At 38.3% G+C, this 22601-nt stretch overlaps 4 protein-coding genes across 7 annotated transcripts in view; 1 reads left to right on the top strand and 3 right to left on the bottom strand.

The window, feature by feature from the left end:
• The window catches only part of nf1a (neurofibromin 1a), a 92516-nt gene that overhangs the window by 36119 nt on the left and 33796 nt on the right, over positions 1-22601 (top strand). For 3 of the 4 annotated variants that reach the window (XM_048159936.1, XM_048159933.1, XM_048159934.1), the window contains 5 exons: positions 216-374; positions 537-634; positions 910-1056; positions 1260-1406; positions 2313-2423. In XM_048159936.1, coding sequence (XP_048015893.1) covers positions 216-374; positions 537-634; positions 910-1056; positions 1260-1406; positions 2313-2423 — 662 coding nt within the window. Of the gene's footprint in view, positions 1-215; positions 375-536; positions 635-909; positions 1057-1259; positions 1407-2312; positions 2424-14004; positions 14598-22601 lie in introns of those variants that run through there. The other variant, XM_048159935.1, reaches the window with a different exon arrangement.
• Positions 2903-5033, bottom strand: LOC125248211 (putative per-hexamer repeat protein 5). The gene is made up of 2 exons (XM_048159939.1): positions 4959-5033; positions 2903-4670 (listed from the first exon to the last, which is right to left on the bottom strand). Exons 1-2 carry the CDS (start codon positions 4966-4968, stop codon positions 3037-3039), a joined length of 1644 nt encoding a protein of 547 aa, XP_048015896.1. The 5' UTR covers positions 4969-5033; the 3' UTR covers positions 2903-3036.
• omgb (oligodendrocyte myelin glycoprotein b) lies at positions 9842-13998 on the bottom strand. Its single transcript, XM_048159940.1, has 2 exons — positions 13731-13998; positions 9842-11616 (listed from the first exon to the last, which is right to left on the bottom strand). The coding sequence occupies exons 1-2, from the start codon at positions 13742-13744 to the stop codon at positions 10437-10439; spliced, it is 1194 nt and encodes a 397-aa protein (XP_048015897.1). The 5' UTR covers positions 13745-13998; the 3' UTR covers positions 9842-10436.
• LOC125248213 (protein EVI2B) lies at positions 18281-21100 on the bottom strand. The gene is made up of 2 exons (XM_048159941.1): positions 20897-21100; positions 18281-20576 (listed from the first exon to the last, which is right to left on the bottom strand). Exon 2 carries the CDS (start codon positions 20161-20163, stop codon positions 19024-19026), a length of 1140 nt encoding a protein of 379 aa, XP_048015898.1. The 5' UTR covers positions 20164-20576; positions 20897-21100; the 3' UTR covers positions 18281-19023.

Here is a 22601-nt window from a genome sequence, read left to right as displayed (position 1 = left end):
ATATATTTTTTCCTTCATAATGTCCTTTCCTGAATTGTAAACCTATTGAAAATATTAGTATTCTTTTTGGTGTTTTTAAATGAAAATTATCATGATGTATCAAAATATCAACCATAAATCAGAAAGAATTTGACTTGTGCCTGTCATTTACATATAATGCATTCTTCCAGCACTCAGTTGTCTTTCCTCTCGCTTTCCTCCATCCGTTTGTGCAGGTGGTCAGCCAGCGGTTTCCTCAAAACAGTATTGGTGCAGTAGGAAGTGCCATGTTCTTGCGATTTATTAACCCAGCTATCGTATCACCGTATGAGGCTGGCATTCTAGACAAGAAACCCCCACCTCGTATCGAGCGTGGCCTCAAACTCATGTCTAAGGTAAGTGTGAGTAAAGTTATGCCAGGTTCATACAGATCTTTCATCATGTGATGACTGGCAAGGTTAAATGTTGATTTATACCACATAACACTGGGCCTCAAGTAATAGCAAAACTTGTATTACTACATATATTCAAGCCACAATATATTTTTTTCCCCCCAGATTCTCCAGAGCATTGCTAATCATGTCCTCTTTACAAAAGAAGAGCATATGCGACCCTTTAATGATTTTGTGAAAAGCAACTTTGATGCAGCCAGAAGGTTTGTTTTTTTTCTCACATAATATGTATCATAACTACCTGTTTAGCTAGTAGCTAGTTAGAGGCATGCGTTATAAGTGTATTTTTCAGAGAGTGCTTGATTGGACTAAATTTGCGCTATAGATTTTTGATCATTTAGCCTGGAAGAGAGAAATGTTGTATTTTAAATATAGATATTGCTAAAAGTAACTTTTTCATTCTCATTTTAAAACTTGAAGATACGTACTCAAAGCCATAAAACTTGGACTTCAAAATCTTTAATTTTTGTTTTGCCAGGTTCTTCTTGGATATTGCATCTGATTCTCCACCAAGTGACTCAGTGAACCATAGTCTGTCTTTTATCAGTGACGGCAACGTGCTCGCCCTGCACCGTCTGTTATGGAACAACCAGGAAAGAATTGGCCAATACCTTTCCAGTAACAGGTAAGATAGCTTCTAAATATACAAAGAAGGTCAGTTACAAGGAACACAAGGTTGTTCCTCCTTTTTTTTTTTTTTTAGTAACTAACCCATTAGATACAGTCTTTGTCCTGTTTCCACAGTAAATGTAAAAGAGTTTTGAATATGGACAAATTTGTAATGTCAAAATACAGATACAAATGTTATAATCAAACCTTAAACCATAGGGACCACAAGGCAGTGGGTCGTAGACCATTTGACAAGATGGCCACCCTCCTGGCGTACCTGGGCCCCCCTGAACATAAGCCAGTAGCTGACACACACTGGTCCAGCCTCAACCTCACCAGCTCAAAGTTTGAGGAGTTTATGACAAGGTGACCGTTCTTGCTTTTGCCAAAAGCTAGGGTTTCTCCTCTCTTCAGTTTTTACCCAGAAATAGCAAGAGTAAAATTCTTCATAACTGAGCTTTCCACTTAACAGCATGTTTTTGCTGGTGTTATTCTGACATTTTCTGTGTATAGTATTTATTTATCTCTATATATTTGTATGCATTTATCCATATTATGATTTATTTATAAATAATTTATGGATTTAAAAAAGGCTTTAGATCAGATATATTTTACTCGTCAAAATATCAGAAATCATTTATTCTTTTGATATTTTTCAAATTTGTGGTAAAAAATATTGGTCAACTCAAGTTGTTTGCGAAATAGAAAATATTGGTCTGTGCCTTCGTACAGAAAAGATTTTTCTTGTGGGTTTCTGTTTTTATCTCTCCTCACATTTAACTTTAACAATTTGTGCTTGTTAGTCAAGAAACATCAATATTTGTAGAGTGCATTTCCCGCACGCCTGTAATTCAGTTTCACTTTTAATTTGTTTAGGCTTGGTGTTTATAATAAATGTTGTTTATAATGGATGCCACTAATTTAGGTCTTTTTTTATTCTTGTTCTCTATACCGATAAACTTGAACGTTTTTTTTGTGTGTGTGTAAGTGAGGACGAAACTACATATTTATAGTGTTTATAATGTTTGAAAACCTTAAGATTAATTTACTTGTATTTTTACATTATTTGAAATAAAATGTGACTTATACAGTGATGCAACCTGTGATTTGACCCAGTGGATCTTATATTTTAGTGTGGCTTTTTAAAAAATAAATATAGAGAAAATACGGTATATAAAAATACATGTAAACATATTCAAAAAAATTGTGATTTTAATAAATTAGCAGCCATAATTTATAATCTGAGAAAAATCTGAATCTTATATTTTGCAGGCATCAAGTCCATGAGAAGGAGGAATTTAAAGCTTTAAAGACCCTTAACATCTTTTACCAAGCTGGCACATCTAAGAATGGCAATCCTGTATTTTACTACATTGCCCGCAGGTAAGAGCTTTATTTTTGATTCATTCTCTTTTTTTGTAATACCCAGCCTGTTGCTAATTGTATTGTAACTTTTGAGTTGGGCATTAGGTTTCACTCCTCCTGTATCCTGTTTGGCATGTTTGTCCTTTTTCCTTTTTCCTTAAGATTACACAAGTAATTTTGCATATTTAAATAAGCAAACAGTCTTTAAGAAGCTTTGCATAAATACACAGAATAGCAAATTTTATTTTTGGATTTATGGATATCTCACTCTGTAGTATGTCATTATATAGATATGTTATATAGTTATATAGTTATATATCATTATATAGATATGTTATATAGTTATATATTATGACACATACATACCTCTTAATAATTACAATATCTACAACACCCATAAATACAACACCCATCCTTAACCATTCTGCATGTGTTAAGGTCATTTAAAAATGTCAACAAAAGTGTTTAATCTTTATTCTTTAATTCATTTTTAATTCTTTATACAATCATATATGCGTTTCTAGATTTTTATTGTGTGCAAGTTTTTATCAGCGCAGTACTTATCTGTGAAACATCTAGGTTTTTGATGTTTGACAAAGATATGTAGTTTGTCAACTCCTGGTGTTGATGATCAGGACTGGTGGAAGAGTTTAAGAACCGCAGTGCAGGTGACGGTGTAGATTAGAAGTCCAGGCAGTCCCATGCTCCCCATAAGTGAAAGAGATGCTGCAATAGAAGTGCTGGGTGTTGTGCCATTGGTTGTGCCTGCGTTTGTGCCATTAGTTGTGCCTGTGTTTGTGCTGTTAGTTGTGCCTGTGTTTGTGCCATTAGTTGTGCCTGTGTTTGTGCCGTTAGTTGTGCCTGTGCTTGTGCCGTTGGCTGTGCTGGTGGTTGTGCCGTTGACTGTGCCGTTGAATGTGCCGTTGGTTGTGCCTGTGTTTGTGCCGTTGACTGTGCTGGTGGATGTGCCTGTGGTTGTGCCGTTGACTGTGCTGGTGGTTGTTCCATTGACTGTGCTGGTGGTTGTGCCTGTGGTTGTGCCGTTGACTGTGCTGGTGGTTGTGCCATTGACTGTGCTGGTGGTTGTGCCTGTGTTTGTGCCGTTGGTTGTGCTGGTGGATGTGCCTGTGGTTGTGCCGTTGACTGTGCTGGTGGTTGTGCCTGTGGTTGTGCCGTTGACTGTGCTGGTGGTTGTGCCTGTGGTTGTGCCGTTGGCTGTGCTGGTGGATGTGCCTGTGTTTGTGCCGTTGACTGTGCTGGTGGTTGTGCCTGTGGTTGTTCCATTGACTGTGCTGGTGGTTGTGCCTGTGGTTGTGCCGTTGACTGTGCTGGTGGTTGTTCCATTGACTGTGCTGGTGGTTGTGCCTGTGTTTGTGCCGTTGGTTGTGCTGGTGGATGTGCCTGTGGTTGTGCCGTTGACTGTGCTGGTGGTTGTGCCTGTGGTTGTGCCGTTGACTGTGCTGGTGGTTGTGCCTGTGGTTGTGCCGTTGGCTGTGCTGGTGGATGTGCCTGTGTTTGTGCCGTTGACTGTGCTGGTGGTTGTGCCTGTGGTTGTGCCGTTGACTGTGCTGGTGGTTGTGCCGGTGTTTGTGCCGTTGACTGTGCTGGTGGTTGTGCCTGTGTTTGTGCCGTTGGCTGTGCTGGTGGTTGTGCCTGTGTTTGTGCCGTTGGTTGTGCTGGTGGATGTGCCTGTGGTTGTGCCGTTGACTGTGCTGGTGGTTGTGCCTGTGGTTGTGCCGTTGACTGTGCTGGTGGTTGTGCCTGTGGTTGTGCCGTTGGCTGTGCTGGTGGATGTGCCTGTGTTTGTGCCGTTGACTGTGCTGGTGGTTGTGCCTGTGGTTGTGCCGTTGACTGTGCTGGTGGTTGTGCCTGTGTTTGTGCCGTTGGTTGTGCTGGTGGTTGTGCCTGTGTTTGTGCCATTGGCTGTGCTGGGTTTTGTGCCGATGGTTGTGTCGTTGTTTGTGCCGTTGGTTGTGCCTTTAGTTGTTCCTGTGTTTGTGCCGTTGGTTGTGCCTGTGATTGTGTTTGCAGTGGTTGTGCCGGTGGTGGATGTGTCGGTGGTGGATGTGTCGGTGGTGGTTGTGTCGGTGGTGGTTGTGCTGGTGGTGGTTGTGCTGGTGGTGGTTGTGCTGGTGGTGGTTGTGCTGGTGGTGGTTGTACTGCTGTTTTCACCATTGGTAAGACCATAGCCAGTATGCCAGTAAGCCACGACAGCCAGTAGCAGCAGGAGTATTTGAGTTTTGGAAACCATATTCAGCTCTCTCACTATTAAAATAGGAAAAATGACAAAATAAAATTATAATTTTCCTTTTTTCAGATGCGGAAGTAAAATTTTCTCACAAAAAACGACTCCAGAAGCCTAATTAGCGTTTTTTCAAGAAAATCTATTTCGTACATTATTTTTCTATACATTGAATCACTGAAGCTCTAACCTGCAATATGCCCTTTAATACTTAAGATACAAAATTAGCCAGTAATACTAGATATGATACCATCACCTTGAGAGATATATATATATATATATATATATTTCTATAAATTAGTCATATTTACCGTTTGCCATGGATGATTGTTCTTTGTGTCTTTCAGTTCTCTAGAAGGATGTTACTGTGAATCACTCTGTGCCAGAGTGAAATGATGTCCTTTATTTGAGTGTTTAAACCAACACCCTTGAAAGAGGCGGAGTTGTGTTATTATTGGAGGATAGAAGTGAATGCAATTTTTGTTGTAAAACTCTTCCATTGACCTAGTTCTCCAAAAAATTGATGACCTATTTCACCCAAAAATTTCATGTCCTTCCAAACCTGTTTGAATTTCTTTTATAGAAAACTAAATTTTGAATAACATTGTTGTCCAAACAACATTGGACCCCATTGACTTTCAATTAATAACACTGAGACTTTTTTCAAAAATGAATGACAGAATTGTCCTTTTTGTTTCAACTTTCCCTTTAGGTGATGCAATATACAGGCACTGATGTCACACTTGAATCTGAAGATGTTGAACTTTCATAGTGTGTTTTACCCAGCAATATATACCTATTTATTCTCTAGTTTTTCAGGGAAAATCTGAGCTTTTTAAGGTCTATTTCCTCTGCCATGTGACTAAAGGCTTTACTAAAGGTTATTCTTTAATCCAGACTATTTTTTTTAAACAACTAGCTACATTTATCTCACCTATATGGTTCATCACTCATTGTATTTGTGTTTTTACAATAGGGTAATTTTGTTACACAAGGAAACACAAGGAAGCTTGATTTGAATTGAACTGAAAAAAGACAAATAAGAACAAATAAACAAATTGCAAGCAGCAGCACAAATAAATATAATAGAATACATGAATGCTCAGCAAGATTCGCCTCAGTCATGTATCTTCAAAAGTGGAATGTTACCAAAAAAAAGCCATGCACAATGCCACGTGGAATGGTGTGCACGGACAACGATGCCACAGTGCGATGACGTTATGTTTGCCTTTCGCAACCAAGCGAAATTGCAGATGCAAGTATAAATCAGCCTTCACATGTTTTCTTTCTCAACTGTGTAAGTTTAAGACATAACTGGCCACTGTGTTTACGAGGATACTCGCCAAGACCGGAATTTTGACAATTTTGTGTTTTTGACCATTTAAGCACAAAAAGCCACGAAAAAGAACTGTTTTGTTACTGCTGAGCTGTTTGTGAGGCAGCTTTATGTATGCGCACAGACAAAACCATCTCTCAGAGAGGATGCAAGTACTAAATGATTTAATATCGCTTGAATGTTTAAATTAGTGAGACTTAAAAGACATGTAAATGATAAACTTTAGTGATGATGCAACACTTGCCTGATTGTACAAGTGACTATATATATATATATATATATATATATATATATATATATATATATATATATATATATATATATATATATATACATACATACAGTGGGTACGGAAAGTATTCAGACCCCCTTAAATTTTTCACTCTTTGTTATATTGCAGCCATTTGCTAAAATCATTTAAATTCATTTTTTTCCTCATTAATGTACACACAGCACCCCATATTGACAGAATTGTTGACATTTTTGCAGATTTATTAAAAAAAGAAAAACTGAAATATTACATGGTCCTAAGTATTCAGACCCTTTGCTGTGACACTCATATATTTAACTGAGGTGCTGTCCATTTCTTCTGATCAGATGAGATGGTTCTACACCTTCATTTGAGTCCAGCTGTGTTTGATTATACTGATTGGACTTGATTAGGAAAGCCACACACCTGTCTATATAAGACCTTACAGCTCACAGTGCATGTCAGAGCAAATGAGAATCATGAGGTCAAAGGAACTGCCTGAAGAGCTCAGAGACAGAATTGTGGCAAGGCACAGATCTGGCCGAGGTTACAAAAAAATTCTGCTGCACTTAAGGTTCCTAAGAGCACAGTGGCCTCCATAATCCTTAAATGGAAGACATTTGGGACAACCAGAACCCTTCCTAGAGCTGGCCATCCGGCCAACTGAGGTATCGGGGGAGAAGAGCCTTGGTGAGAGAGGTAAAGAAGAACCCAAAGATCACTGTGGCTGAGCTCCAGAGATGCAGTCGGGAGATGGGAGAAAGTTGTAGAAAGTCAACCATCACTGCAGCCCTCCACCAGTCGGGGCTTTATGGCAGAGTGGCCCGACGGAAGCCTCTCCTCAGTGCAAGACACATGAAAGCCTGCATGGAGTTTGCTAAAAAACACCCGACTCCAAGATGGTGAGAATTAAGATTCTCTGGTCTGATGAGACCAAGATAGAACTTTTTGGCCTTAATTCTAAGTGGTATGTGTGGAGAAAACCAGGCACTGCTCATCACCTGTCCAATACAGTCCCAACAGTGAAGCATGGTGATGGCAGCATCATGCTGTGGGGGTGTTTTTCAGCTGCAAGGACAGGACGACTGGTTGCAATCGAGGGAAAGATGAATGCGGCCAAGTACAGGGATATCCTGGACGAAAACCTTCTCCAGAGTGCTCAGGACCTCAGACTGGGCCGAAGGTTTATCTTCCAACAAGACAATGACCCTAAGCACACAGCTAAAATAACGAAGGAGTGGCTTCACAACAACTCCGTGACTGTTCTTGAATGGCCCAGCCAGAGCCCTGACTGAAACCCAATTGAGCATCTCTGGAGAGACCTAAAAATGGCTGTCCACCAACGTTTACCATCCAACCTGACAGAACTGGAGAGGATCTGCAAGGAGGAATGGCAGAGGATCCCCAAATCCAGGTGTGAAAAACTTGTTGCATCTTTCCCAAAAAGACTCATGGCTGTATTAGATCAAAAGGGTGCTTCTACTAAATACTGAGCAAAGGGTCTGAATACTTAGGACCATGTGATATTTCAGTTTTTCTTTTTTAATAAATCTGCAAAAATCTCAACAATTCTGTGTTTTTCTGTCAATATGGGGTGCTGTGTGTACATTAATGAGGAAAAAAAATGAACTTAAATGATTTTAGCAAATGGCTGCAATATAACAAAGAGTGAAAAATTTAAGGGGGTCTGAATACTTTCCGTACCCACTGTGTGTGTATATATGTATATGTATATATGTATATATATATATATATATATATATATATATATATATATATATATATATATATATATATATATATATATAATGTGATGCGATCTGGGAAAACCCGTCGGATGTCGTGATGGAACGTTTTCAGTCAAAAAAAATGTGGGTTGAATGTAATTTTTTTGTCAATTGGGTTCTCATTAAATTATCATTCTATAACATCTTGTCTATCATCTGAAAATATCTTGGCAAAATTCACCTGTTAAGAGCAGAACGTTACGGTTTAAGAAACGCCCATAGCTTTCCCTCTCTTAACCCTACAAAAACAGTTCACCTATTAAAATAAACCACATAACATGTAGAATGAAGGTGTATTAATACAAATTTCCCACCAGTCCTGTATAAACTACGGCAAAGATTTTTTTTCCGACATTAACGTGAGAAGGCAGAGCACAAGAGAACAACTGAGCTATAATGGAACACACATGTTCTAATTATGTGTTTATTAGAGGTTGAATTCAAATCAAATACTGAAAATGAAAATATGGAAATATATGGTTCCGATCACTCAAATAAATGGAGGCTCCCATAAATGGTCAGTAATGGAGCTTGGGTGTCATCTAGTGAAAAAGTTTGGTACTGCGCCCAAACAAAATCTTACTGAAAGCTCATTTTTTAAATATTTCAACCTAAAATTTGGAATGTTGACATTTTTGGCTTTGATTTTCTTGCAGTTCAAGAGTAAAACATGTTTGTAATATATTATTATAAAATATAAACAATTATATTTTTACATTTTCATAAACTTAAACTTCTATAACTTTTTTTATTTCATTTTCCTAATTTATTTCACTTCTACAATAATCTGACAAGTGTCATCTTTAAAACAAGACCAACCTTAGGTCTATATTCCAAAGCATTCTTGAATTACAACCATTTATGTTTGGATAGTGTATTTTCATGTCTATGCAAAAAAAGGGGGTGACAGTTATTAGGGCCTGAGCACCAAAGTGTGAGGATTTCTCCATGGATTTCCTCCATTTATTATTTAAACCTGTTTTTCTCAATTCCGTTCCTGAAAATCAGATTTGGAAAGGGCTCGAATCCAGCTTTCGTATGGTATTGAAATCTGTGATAGATAAAATTTCACCATGTGATGGGGTTTAGCAGATCACATGGGTTTTCACAGATCATATATATATATAAAATGTATATATATAATTATATATAAAATGTATATATATGCACATAAGTTTTTCAGTCTGGTTCTCATGAGAGCACCTGGAGATTCAGTTTGGTGCTCACACTACACGTGTGACCCATTAATATAACTATAAAAATAAAAATATTAATTGAAGCATAATTGCACTTTTAGTTTTTTAATAAAATAATAAACAAAATAACAAAGTGTGAAAAAAACAGTATTAAATAAAAAGTTAATTTTATAAAAAAAAAAAAAAAAAAAAAAAAAATATATATATATATATATATATATATATATATATATATATATATATATATATATATATATATATATATATATATATATATATATATTATTTTTTTTTTTTTTTTTTTTTTGCTTTTTTTATATACATTTTTTTTAAACATTTTTAAACCTAAAATCATCAAGCTTTTATTTTGGCGGGTTGCCAGGAAGTATGCACTACCAGTTTTAGCACTGCTGAGTGAAGCACGTCAATTTTGCGGTTTGCTCTGAAACCAGCAGATTTATATTATGCATTCAGTTCAAATGAAAATCATATACAGTATTACAATTAGCCGATTTAAAACGGTGATTGTGCATTAACAGCTGTCAACCATGTCGGTGCAAAAATGAGTGGTCTGAACCTACTCGCCCAGCGCATTTTTTATTTTGCACATATGCACCTGTGCACCACTTATGTTCACCCCTGTATATAAGTTCCATTAAGTTTAAACCTTTTTTTGACATGTACTGTCAACTGTGCATTGCATTGCTGTGTGTTTAAGCATTTGTCATTTCCAGTCCTGCTGCATGGCCTGTTGACTTTATGTAAATGCAGTAAAATGCTATGGGTTTTCCGATTTTATTTTTATTTCAACAGTTAAAGGCAGCATGTCTGTACTCATAGAACACATCAGCTTTACACTTTACACAGTGTTTTAGTTTGATACATAATATAAACAATGAAATGCACAAATCTCTGTCAATGCTTAAGCATAACACTGGAAAGAGCAATCCATTTTCCATATCAAGAAACTGCTACTTGTAGTGTACTTGTATATGCGTCTAGATGTTATGTGTGGCCATACAGTACCCAGTCACATTATGAAGAAGGTTGAAAGTTTATTGGAAGCAGGCGGAGATTGCATACGTTGAAGAATGCTTAAAAGTAGCCAGAACAATGTGAAAATGAAAACCTAAGAAGTGAGTCTCTCGTTTGCATTCTTTGTGGATTTTTTTGTTTTCTAAACTCAAGTCAGCCGGTCTAGTTCAAGAGATTATGCAGAATCACAAAGCACTTGGGATGAAAACTGTACATAAAAGGCTCAAAATGGTGGTTTCAAAGCTGCATATGTGGACTTGATGGCTTGTGCTGCGAGCTCTGCCTGGAAGGACCTTCTTGGTGCTACGTGTTCGAATTGTTGTGCTTGACTGTGTGGACAGGCTATGTGGAGTTGACGTGAGAAATCCTCCACCCATGATTAGTACTTGCACACCCGCCCCAGAGGTATTAACAGGGCTTGGATTGTGAGCTACGTTCAACTGGGCTGACTTGGACAGGGATCCAGAAGTAACTGCCTGCATTGGAGCTCGGTGGATAGGATGACGGGCGTCAGCACCCAGTGGCGGCTCTGTAAATGCCGCTGAGTTCCAGGTTCTCCTGGTAGCCATGTGTACCTCTCCACATGTGGGCCTGGTGTAGCAGGGGCAGCCCAAGACTTTCGCAGGGGTTTGTTGCATCCAAGTCAGCAAATGGTTTATATTTTCTTCATCCTCACAAGCCCATGGGTTGTCTCCAAGTGTGAGGAGCTGCAGTCCATCTAGTCGATTAAAGACACCTTCACTTAATGAGGTAAAACGATTAGCATGCAGGTAGAATCTCGACAGTCTGGGAAGGCGATCCAGTGAGCCAGGTAGGATCTGCAACAAGTAGTTGTGAGAAAGGTCTACAATCTCCAAATTGTAGGGCATGTTTGTCGGGACAGTCCAGAATTTGTTGTGACTTAGATTGAGAGCTTGGAGATTGGACAGCGTATTGTTAATTAAGACCACACGCTCCAGCAAGTTGTGTGACAAGTCTAGATTCTGAAGGTTCCAGTGGTAGGCCGTATCATTCTTTTCCAATTGACGGATGTAGTTTCCAGAGGCACGTATATCCCAAAGAGCTCTCGGCAGACCTACAGGAAGGTGGTGCAGATGGTTATAGGAGATGTCTAAAGTTCTTAAGTGGTCAAAATGATTGAGAAGCCCATCAAGATCTTGGAGCCGGTTATGAGACAAGTTGAGGAAATGAATGTTGTGTTGCAGGCTGTCAGGAAGTATACCCAATCCTCTGGCAGAGCAGTCCACCACTCTATGGCCTCTGCTACAGGTGCACATTGGTGGGCAAATGGCCAGCACACGCACCCCAAACAGGAGGAGGAGCAACAGGTTAGCCGGCATGGAGGCAGAGTTGATGTGGGCTGTCCTGTAAAAAGACAAAGAGAAACTTGTCACAAACTTTGTTCTTTGGGTTTTGCAAGGTTAATTTATTAGTATCCAAGTTAACTAGATACACCAAAGCTTTATTTTAGAAATTAGAGGAAAGGTCGAGTCCCGGGTATCCCAGTAGGATATGATTTAGCATGTTCCATGTTGCAGGGTACCTTACTGCCGTATTGTTCCGAATATAAGACAACCTTGATTATAAGATGACCTCCCCTTTTTCAAGATGCACCTTTTGGAAAAATGCTTTTTGAAGACCAAATCTTGAATTTTATAAAGAAAATGTTTTATTTGAAAATAATTTTCATATTTCGTATTTTTTTCATATTTCATTTTTGTATTGAAAGTATGGTAAATACTGGTAAAATGTACCAATGATCACATAAAAAACAACAACTTTTAAACACAGATTAGTGTTGTCAAAAGTACCGACTTTGGTACCAAGTCATTACTGAAATTTTAAAAATGTGACAATACCAGCATTTCCCTTTAGCATTTTGAGCACTGTTGAACGGATTCTTAAACACCCCTGATTGGCCATTGTATTCATGTGCTCAACATATATGTCTCGGGTCATTATGTTCACGCGCTCAACATACGCCTCTGATTGGCCATTGTGTTCACGCGCTCAACATATATGTCTGCGATTGGCTACAATGATCAACGCTTCAAAAACATAGACATAGTTGACGCTCTTCACTGAGTGCTTAGACAGATACACATGGGAGCATTTGAAAGCATAGTGAAAATCTGAAATCTGGGTGCCATCGTACGGTATAAAATCGCATACTGGGGAAGTTTGGTCCTGTCAGCGAGGCACACGAACATGACAGTCATGCGGCTCGGTAAGCTTTTCTTTGACTGTTAGCCTTTTTAAAACGTTAAACTGTTTTGCGCTTGTGATCTTCTAACATTACACTTTGACACTGTATTTCTTGGTACACTCGTTTTATGCGTATTTGCGCCACCTGTTGTTGCGGGTGTTGCCGTAAAATTTTAGACCCTGAATATAAGGTGAACCCATTTTTTTTTTTTTTTTCAGATGCATTTATAAGGAAAAAAAACAATGTCTTGCATTGGGTACAATATGGTAAATGTTCTTCTAATGTTTGTGTGAACCTTATCATCGCTTCTTCTTTACAGACCAAATCAACTTAAAATTTCAACAATGAGAACCTCAGTGCACATTATTTTTTTGTCCTTCTGTCTTCAACATTTTTTTACAGTTTTATAGCTTGGTCCTTTACAGATTTGCCGAGGTGTGTAGCAATCATTTGAACTATGTGGGAGGACATGTCCACACTTTGTCCCAACTATTGCAAGACATACCAATCACACCTTATTATAACAGCACTTTTCAACGACTCACGCCTTAATGTCTCACTTTCCTTGTATAATCACTCCAACACTCCTGATTCACACGGTATAACGCATAAACAAAGCACGAACATCATGCCACAGGGACAATTTCATTTATTGAGCATTCTGTCCATTAACAACAGGTCTCACTGTTACAGCCTACACAGAGCTGCCCAGTTCTCTCTCTAAATGGCTCTGTGCTAATAGGTTGAGGCTCTGCCAGGAGCTACCCTGCCATGCTGCAGCAGTGAGATGTTAGCATTTAGCCTTGGTAGCAGTGCCTGCATCCTGAACCCCCCCCCCCCACCCCCTCATTTGTGGGGCATTTAGGGACAACGTTGCATAGTATCTCTGCATGTGTGCACATAGTCATGTCATGCTCTGTTCTAGAAAGTTGCATGTTCTGGGTTGCCACGTCAGGATGCAGAAAACCGTGGTGATATTAAAGCCCAAATTATTTGCGTTACCTCAGAAAATCCATTAGTAAGTCCATTTGAGCAGTCTCAAGTTGATTGTTTGCCACAGACTTAATGTTACCCTTAAGAAAAAGAGAGCTAGAAATTATGGGGAAAAAAGTACTCTGATAGAAGTCCCTGTTTTTTTTGAAAAACAATCCTCTACTGCAGACTCGCTCTGACCTAGCATCACTGTGCATTTTGCTATCGATCATGTATGTTGAACTTAATTGCATGTGTTAAACACTCCTTATTCGTGTCTTTCATGTCATAAAACGCTTACCTGATTCTTTCCATTACTTTGTGTACATGTTGTTGTCCGTTCTGACCTCTCTTCCTGTTCCCCCTTTTCTAGAGCAGTAGAAGGTGATTTAGATTGCTTTGGTGTTTTGTTTTCTCAGTCTTTTATGACCGCAGGGTCCACGTTTCTTCACTGTCTCGCACTCCTGTCCGTTTTTGCTCTCGCTCCCCCTCTTCTACCCACCCTCATGGGCAGCCGTGAGTTACCTTGGTTTAGAGCCTCTCTTAGCCGTTTCCCTGCCTTTCCGTTCTTCCAGGCATGGCCATGCAGTGTATTTGCACCCTTGGAAAGCCTTCGCTGCTGCTGGCTGCCTGCTTACAGCACTTGTTTCAGGGCTAGCTGTGAGAGGAGGTAGAGAGAGAAAGGAGGGACCAAGGGAGGGAGATTGAAGAATCATCGGATGGTGGGGAGGAGGAGGTGGTGAAATGCAGCACACAGTCGACCCATACTGCTGCTGATGAGGTGGGGGGGAGGGGGGTTGCTGACTTCAGTGTTTTATATTCCGGATCTGCACACGCCACCAAATCATCTCCCTGATTTTTTTTTTTTTTTCTCTCACTCTCATGTCTTGGTCTCTGTATGTACCATGTTTAGCAATCCCATTCCTCACACAGCCCAATGCTTTGATAAATGAACCCTGCTCGACGTTGCCATACAGTGCTGAATTATTCTGTGTGACGCAGCTAAATGCAGAAGACAGGCTGATGTGGTTTAATATCCCTCTACGGCCATGTCCTCATTTAGGTGACAGCTGTTTTTATTGATGCGCTCCAGTGCTCTAGTTGAGGTGTTTTTTTTTTATTCCATTCCTAATGATTTCAGTATAGGTCTGAGTTTAAACTATATATATATATTTAGTTAGTTAGTTAGTTTTGATTGTATTGTATAAAATATTCTCTGTAACAGATGTTTACATAAGTTGTTTGGCAGCATGTATTAATGTTTTGATGTATTAATGCTTTCTTGTAACTCAAGTGTTTGAAATACAAATCTTCATGTTGGATGGATGGATGGATAGATAGATGCTCCACTTGTCTTCCATCTGTTTCCCCCTAGTGTTTTGAATGTGCATGTGCAACTTTTAAGAGCACCAATGAGGTATGAATGTAGCTGTGGAGCGAAGCAGCATAGCAAATGTGTGAACACCTGCATAGCAGCAGAGTCAGGTTTTGAGCTATTGAACATGAAAACTTGCAGCAGTAAATCATACCAGTAAGAACTTGTTCTGAAGAAATTAAAAATGTATCATAACCCTCACAAAAAATACTATGGTATGCTTTTCAAATTGGATATAATAATAATAATCTTATTATTTATTATTTAACCACTGAAGTGTGACTAAGTCCCACCGTAGGAAGAAAGTTTGCTTGAAAAGAAATCAAAAGGGAGAAAATAGTCTTGTGGTCCGTTTCCCAATTTGACTTCGCTGTGACATTTCCTCTCTCACTTCTGCTGCAGGCGGTGCACAGGTCCTGTTTTCATCGCTCTGCAGAAGACACACAGTATGCTACTTGTACTAACTTCCTACCTTGCTCAATAGGAGTACTTCAGTAGTGCCTATCCCTAGACAGAGTTTTTTAGCGTTGGAAACCGAGAACCGGTTGTGGAGTGATTTTCATGGTGTTCAGTTAAGGATTCTTGAATTGCTTCATTTGTGTCTTGGTGCAGACAGAACACCATTTTAAAGGGGTGGTTCAGTGTTTTTTTTTTCCTAGGCTTGATTGTGTTTATGGGGCGCAGTTTTACATGTCTTAATGCTTCGTTTTTAAAAAAAATGCTGTATTTTCATATATTTTACCTTTATTTTACACCGCTGTTTCCACTGTCATTTGAACGTCCGGATTGACTTCCTGATTCTATATTACTACTCCCTCTGAAATACGCAATGTGCTCAGATTGGGTAGCTGGCCCAGTGTATTGTGATTTGCTGGGGCGTCCGGAAACGCCACGCCCCTTACCATTAGTTGTTACATGTGCTTCAGCGGAAATGTAAATAATGGCGTCTATATTATCAAATTGAGCCCGAATCAGATAGCAGTAATGATGAAAAGGGTCAAGCAGAACCTCTGCAAGCACGGTTTATTTCCGTTTGTTTAAATGCTGTTACTTACGTAAATGTTACTGCTGTTTGTTAGCTTTCAATATATGGTTTTATCCTGATTAAAGCTTTACTGTAGCTGAATACATGACTGAGTAGTAGCATTTTTGTAAAGGTAGCATTTAATTGATAGCATGAACAGCTGTTTGTCTATGAACATAGAAGTTTGTTGAATAAGTATGCACTAGAATTTAGCTCACTGGCCAGTGAAGCTAAAACACGTTAGTCTTTAAGTCCTTGATGCAACCAAAAAATTGCAACAGAACTATACATTTAAAAAACATGTACAAACCATAAAACATACTTAGTTAGGGGCCCATAAACAGCAGCTTCTGCTTTTAAAGTGGGAACTGCTTCATCTTTCAGTAATAGCCTTGTGCAAATCCAGCATTAAACTTCAAATGTCTCACTGGAAGCAGTCTTCCATGCTGCATCCAGTGTAAACAGTGTTTTTTACAGTCTATGGTGTAGACAGTATCACTGATTATTACTATTATCTTTTGACGCATCGCACCGCTCGTGTCCAGTGTAGACAACTCTTCCGCTTTCATTATGCTGTGCCACATGGCCTCGCCCACTTTGTTGCGTGTTCCCGGGGGCGTTTTGCAGGGTTTATGATGTCACCAACCCGGGAAGAAGCTTGTTGTAGTCCAAACCGGTTGTTTTTGTAGGCATTAAACTGCCATAACTTTAAAAGACAATAACTCAGTTTGCATTGAACTTTTAGCGCTGTAACTTTGCATATGTTGTTTATGCTCAAGCAGCAACATTACACACTAAAGTTAAAAAAATGAAATCGCAATGAACCACCCCTTTAATATATTCTGACAGTGGACAACATCTTTCTACTGGAGTTTGTGAATCTTTAATTTTATAAATATCCAGTCAAGTGAGGCTCCGTTGTATCCCTTGTCCTAATCTTTATATTTTATTTGTGTGATTCAAGTAACTTTGTTTGCCTCTTTCAGGCAGACATAATGTTTGTACTTACTTATAATTAAAGAAATTGATTGTAACAAGCAATTGTATTCTCTGATGCTAATTAATCATATACAGTACAGTCCAAAAGTTTGGAACCACTAAGATTTTTAATGTTTTTAAAAGAAGTTTCGTCTGCTCACCAAGGCTACATTTATTTAATTAAAAATACCTAAAAAACAGTAATATTGTGAAATATTATTACAATTTAAAATAACTGTGTACTATTTAAATATATTTGACAAAGTAATTTATTCCTGTGATGCAAAGCTGAATTTTCAGCATCGTTACTCCAGTCTTCAGTGTCACATGATCCTTCAGAAATCATTCTAATATGCTGATTTGCTGCTCAAGAAACATTTATGATTATTTTCAATGTTGAAAACAGTTGTGTACTTTTTTTTTCAGGATTCCTTGATGAATAGAAAGTTCAAAAGAACAGCATTTATCTGAAATACAAAGCTTCTGTAGCATTATACACTACCGTTCAAAAGTTTGGGGTCAGTAAGAATTTTTATTTTTATTTTTTTGAAAAGAAATTAAAGAAATGAATACTTTTATTCAGCAAGGATGCATTAAATCAATCAAAAGTGGCAGTAAAGACATTTATAATGTTACAAAAGATTAGATTTCAGATAAACACTGTTCTTTTGAACTTTCTATTCATCAAATAATCCTGAAAAAAAAAAGTACACAACTGTTTTCAACATTGAAAATAATCATAAATGTTTATTGAGCAGCAAATCAGCATATTAGAATGATTTCTGAAGGATCATGTGACACTGAAGACTGGAGTAATGATGCTGAAAATTCAGCTTTGCATCACAGGAATAAATTACTTTGTGAAATATATTCAAATAGAAAACAGTTGTTTTAAATTGTAATAATATTTCACAATATTACTGTTTTTACTGTATTTTTAATTAAATAAATGTAGCCTTGGTGAGCAGACGAAACTTCTTTTAAAAACATTAAAAATCTTAGTGGTTCCAAACTTTTGGACTGTACTGTAATTAATTGGCATTAGAGGTTAGATGAACTCCAAAAATGTTACAATAAAGGTAACACTTTACAATAAGGTTCATTAGTTAACATTAGTTAACATGAACTAATAATGAACTGCACTTCTACAGCATTTATTAATATAAATTTCAACATTTACTAATACATTATTAAAATCTTGTTAACATTAGTTAATGCACTGTGAACTAACATGAACAAACAATGAACACTGTATTTTCATTAACTAACATTAACGAAGATTAGTAAATACTGTAACAAATGTTTTGCTCATGGTTAATTCATGCTAGTTAATACATTAACTAATGTTTAACTAATGAACCTTATTGTAAAGTGTTACCCAATAAAGTTTTAATAAAGTTGGGTATTTTAATATTTTAAATAATAACATTTACGCTTTTGTTTTACAGCTGAAGGAAAGAAGGAAGCATGATCGTGTTGTTGCAACACTTCTTTATTTTGAGTGAGTGGTTTGAGTGAGCTGGTGCTGCCTGTTGAGTGAGCTAATGTTCTTTTAAGAGTTTATCGTGATTTGAATCTCAAACATGCACCCAGTGGCTTTAGCAGTGCAGTAATTAATTAGAAAACTGGCCATTGTGGTTAAATTCACTCTTTAGTTTATACCCATGAAGCAGTACATGTAGGCACAAAGATTTTACATGCTGTGGTTTTTGTCCAAGCTAGCCATGCATTCTCATTACTCATTTTACCTGAGGAATAGTACAGGCTTGACCAAGACTTGAAACACCATACCATGCTGATTTTAACTTTTAATGAGACATTTTGTTATTGTATAGTAGATTGCTTTTCAAACTGCTTAAATGACTAATCTTTAGCCTTTGACTAACCTTTAGCAGATATACACATTTAAAATGTACAGGCTCTGACCATACAAGTCATGGTCAGCAATTGTGACATAACTAAAGTCTAATGAATAATAGAATAACACTATGTCTTGAAATATGTGTTTCAATACATCAGTGCAGGAAAGAAAACGGCACCTGTTGAGCAGTCTTCTTTTTAGAGTCTTGAACAAGCACAGTAGGTTGTTAATCCTTTGCAAAAAAAGAAAAAAAAGGTCTTTGCATTTTTTGACATTTAGAAAGCAGATATGAGTGTGTTGGTTATCTCGTTTGAGTGGTTTGTAGAGGCGGAAGCAGAGAAGATTGTTACGTGCGATTAGGGCGGAGGTGGAGCAGGTGGAACAATCCCCCCATCTGATGTTTGCAAAGGACCTGCTTCTTCTGAAAGGGAATCAAGATCTATAGACACTAAAGGTGGAGGTTTAACTGTAGTATCCGTGCCAGAAGATGGAAAGAGAGTGAGGTCATCAGTCTGCTTTGATACTTTGCCCTCCATTACAGGTTCTTGTGCACTTCCCGACACAGATGTTTTGGTGTCCAGAGAATCCACGGATGCTTGACCTTCCTGGATTTCATTTTCCTTCTTCTCAGTTGAGTCTTGAGCAACTGTTGGCTTCCCGTTAGGGGCTTGGCCCTCATCTGGATTTTGTCTGCTAAATGTGCTTCCTTGCAGGATGTCCCCCATTAGAACTTCCTCACTTGTGTTCCTCCCGAGCGTCAGGTGTTTGGAGAGCCGTTGGGGTAGGTATCTGGAAATAGACACCTGGTTAAAGCCTTGTCTGGTGATGGTCTCGGACTCATCCATATTTGGCAAGTTCGGTTGAACGTCGCCATCCAGAAACGGCGAGGGTCCGGCCCATTCAGGATTTTCAAGCCGCTTTTTCTGCATTTTGCGCTTCCTCAACAAGATAAATATGATCGCTATGAACATCAAGACAAAAGTGGTACCGATCACAGCCGCCACAGCAGCACCTGGGTTTGCTTGCTGGGTATCATTTGATGGAGTGTAAATTTGCTTTTTGGTGGTTTTCTCAGTGGTCATCAACTTATTCGTTGGCTTAATCATGGATGAAGTCTTAAGGTCAGGACCTTGAGTGCTTGTCCACTTGTCTGTGATGACTCCCCTCTTTGTGGTTTTCATACCATTGGTGCTTACAGTCTCCTTGAAATCTGTTGCCGTCGTTATTGCGGAAGTGTGGGCATGAGTCATTGGGTTTGGTTGGTCTGTAGTCTCCATTGTGGGCTGGATTGTATGAATGTCTCCATTTGTATTATTCTTGTTGCCCTCCAAGACTGTTTCATTTGATTGCACACCATGTTCAATGGAATCAGAAGTAGGTGTTTCCTGAGTGGCTTCGTGTGTCTCCATAGGTCCTCTGCTTGTCTTTTCTTCTGGCAAAACATCTGGCCTTGTGGCACTGAGTGGTTCAGTCCGAGACATTAAATTCTGTAGCATTCTCTATTTGCAAAAGAGATGTATGCGGTCTGCGGGAGCCTTCTGTCGGTTTTTGCAGTTCCTTTTGTGGAGTCGTTACCTCTTCCTGTATTATTTGCCCTTCAGATTGTGCTGCCGTAGTAGTCAAGTTGTTTTCGCTGTCACGTATGTTCCTGCTCTTACTCTTATTTGATGTATCGTCTTCACGTGTCCTCAGCCCGATGCCTTGCTGCGTCTGAGCACTTCTTGAAAGTGAAACCACGTTGTTTGTACCAGAATCAGTAGTGTAGTTTATCTGCCCTGTTGCATCGTCTGCTGTGTTTGTTACATCGGTATTCTTATGGCTGGTTGTTAAATGGCCGTTTAGGCTCCATGGTAGAGAGAAGAGGAAGACAAGTTTGCAAAAAGTAGTCCTCATAGTGTCCTTTGAGAACCTTGCCAAAAAGAGACATTTTTGCACATAAGACTCAACAGACCATTTTATCTCCTAAATTCTGAAATGCCACAAGCAATATGTTCAGATTAAAACTTTTATATTTATCTTTTTAATATAAAGTGAGTACTTGGTGGCTGACAATGAATTTAGTTAGAAGTCAAGACTGGAGAACTAGTTTTCTACTTAATATTTTGTAGTATCGTGTAGTTACTTTAAATGTAAAAAAAAAACAAAAAACAAATTAAAGTTTTTGTTGTGCAATGTCAATTAATATAATTATTGGCTTATGCTAGACAAAACAGCAGAATGTAATCTTACCCAGGCATCCTCTGAAGCATTAGTTAAAGACTGAAGTATATTCTGATGAATACGGAACTGTCACTTCACTTGACAGGAAATGAAGCTGTGAAATGGCTGCATTTGTTTCTGCTAATAGCAGAGTTTTTTTTTCCTGAGGAAAGAATCTGTGGTAACAGAGTGTGTGAAACCGTAGCACGTTTTTCTACTTAAACTCTCGTCTCAGGATATTAGGCTTTTTTGACGTTTGTTTTGGAGCATTGCTGATCATTTTGTAAAAGGAAGAGCTATTATCTTCACAAACCATATATATATATATATATATATATATATATATATATATATATATATATATATATATATATATATTATGAGTAAGAACGTAGAGCAAAGTCGTATAAAGGGAAATGATCTTGTGTCTTTTTTTTGTAATCTTGGAAAGTTTCTTTTACTGAACACCCACCTTTCAACCACCAATAACATGTAGCATCTTTGCAGTGAGTTTGCACTGCAAGCAACACTTCAGAAAATTTCAAACTCATATTGTAAATAAGAAACTTAACAAGAATTTTATCATTAGCGTTGAATTTTATTTTCTTTTTTATTGATGTCACAGTTCTGAGATAACACAAACTTAAGGAATGCTCATTATTATAGGATCTGGAAAGTTGAATGGCATTGCTTTGCTTATTTTAAAGCTGAAGTGCGTGACTTCTGCAGTCCCTGCTTTACAGGTAGTCATCTATAACTAAGTGAGCCATTCATAGGTTGATAGATCCAAACTGTTTGACTGACCAATGGCAGATAAATGTTTCAAAAAGTAATTATTTTTGCACTTCAGTTTGGTGACTGCAATGGCATAGAAATGACACCCTACACTTGTCCTGTTCTGTTATACACAGTTGTGTATAGGGTTACCTATTTGGGTTTTTACAGCGAATGTGCTCATCGGTATCTGAGTAGATGCTGCTGCTGCTGGTCATATTTTAAAAAAGTGTGACACAAAGCTGAGGTTAAATAACAGTTTCACAATATATAATACACCAATATTTAATTTACTTATTGTCCTTGTCATCTTCACTAAACAGATCTCCAGAGCTGATTGAAAACTGCTTTGACCTCATCTGTGAAAAGGTCAAAGATTTCTATTTACTGACCCATCAAATTCATCAAATATTACAAGAAATTTCCTTTTTAACAGGATAAGCAGATAATTGTAGTTAGTTAAACAATTCTCAAATTCTGTAAGACCACTTGTAACTGCGCTTTTGTTAGCTTAATTTTTTTATTGCAGTAGTTGAACTGTTGAAGCCATTTATTTAAAAAAGAGAAATAAAATGTCAATTTTGCCCAGCATTAAAAAAACAAAAAAACTCTTATACTCTACACCATCAGAGGCATGTTTTCCAAACTTATGGGATCTATGCATGAATCCCTAGAGGTTGAGCTCTGCATGGTTGTCGGGACATTCTCCGAGTCGGTGGCTGCGTTAGAAGTGTTGATATACTGGCTTGGCCCTGCCGCACCATCTTGGACCTCTTCTTCCTCACCATCGGTCTTTACGTCCTCCAGTAGAACGCTGGTTTCGCACGGGCCCACAATTCCTCCCTCTCTTCTCTCGGTACCCCAATAGCCTGTTCCACTCACCAGATCCGCGTTGCTACGGGATGGACGAGGGGTCCGGTGACGACGTTTCAGCCTGGAGACGGTACATGCCAACACTATG

The sequence above is a fragment of the Megalobrama amblycephala genome, linkage group LG16 (genome assembly GCF_018812025.1).
Source record: "Megalobrama amblycephala isolate DHTTF-2021 linkage group LG16, ASM1881202v1, whole genome shotgun sequence".
Classification (NCBI taxonomy): Eukaryota; Metazoa; Chordata; class Actinopteri; order Cypriniformes; family Xenocyprididae; genus Megalobrama; species Megalobrama amblycephala.
Note: the sequence above shows the minus strand (reverse complement) of the source record. Positions and strands in the feature narration are given on the sequence as shown.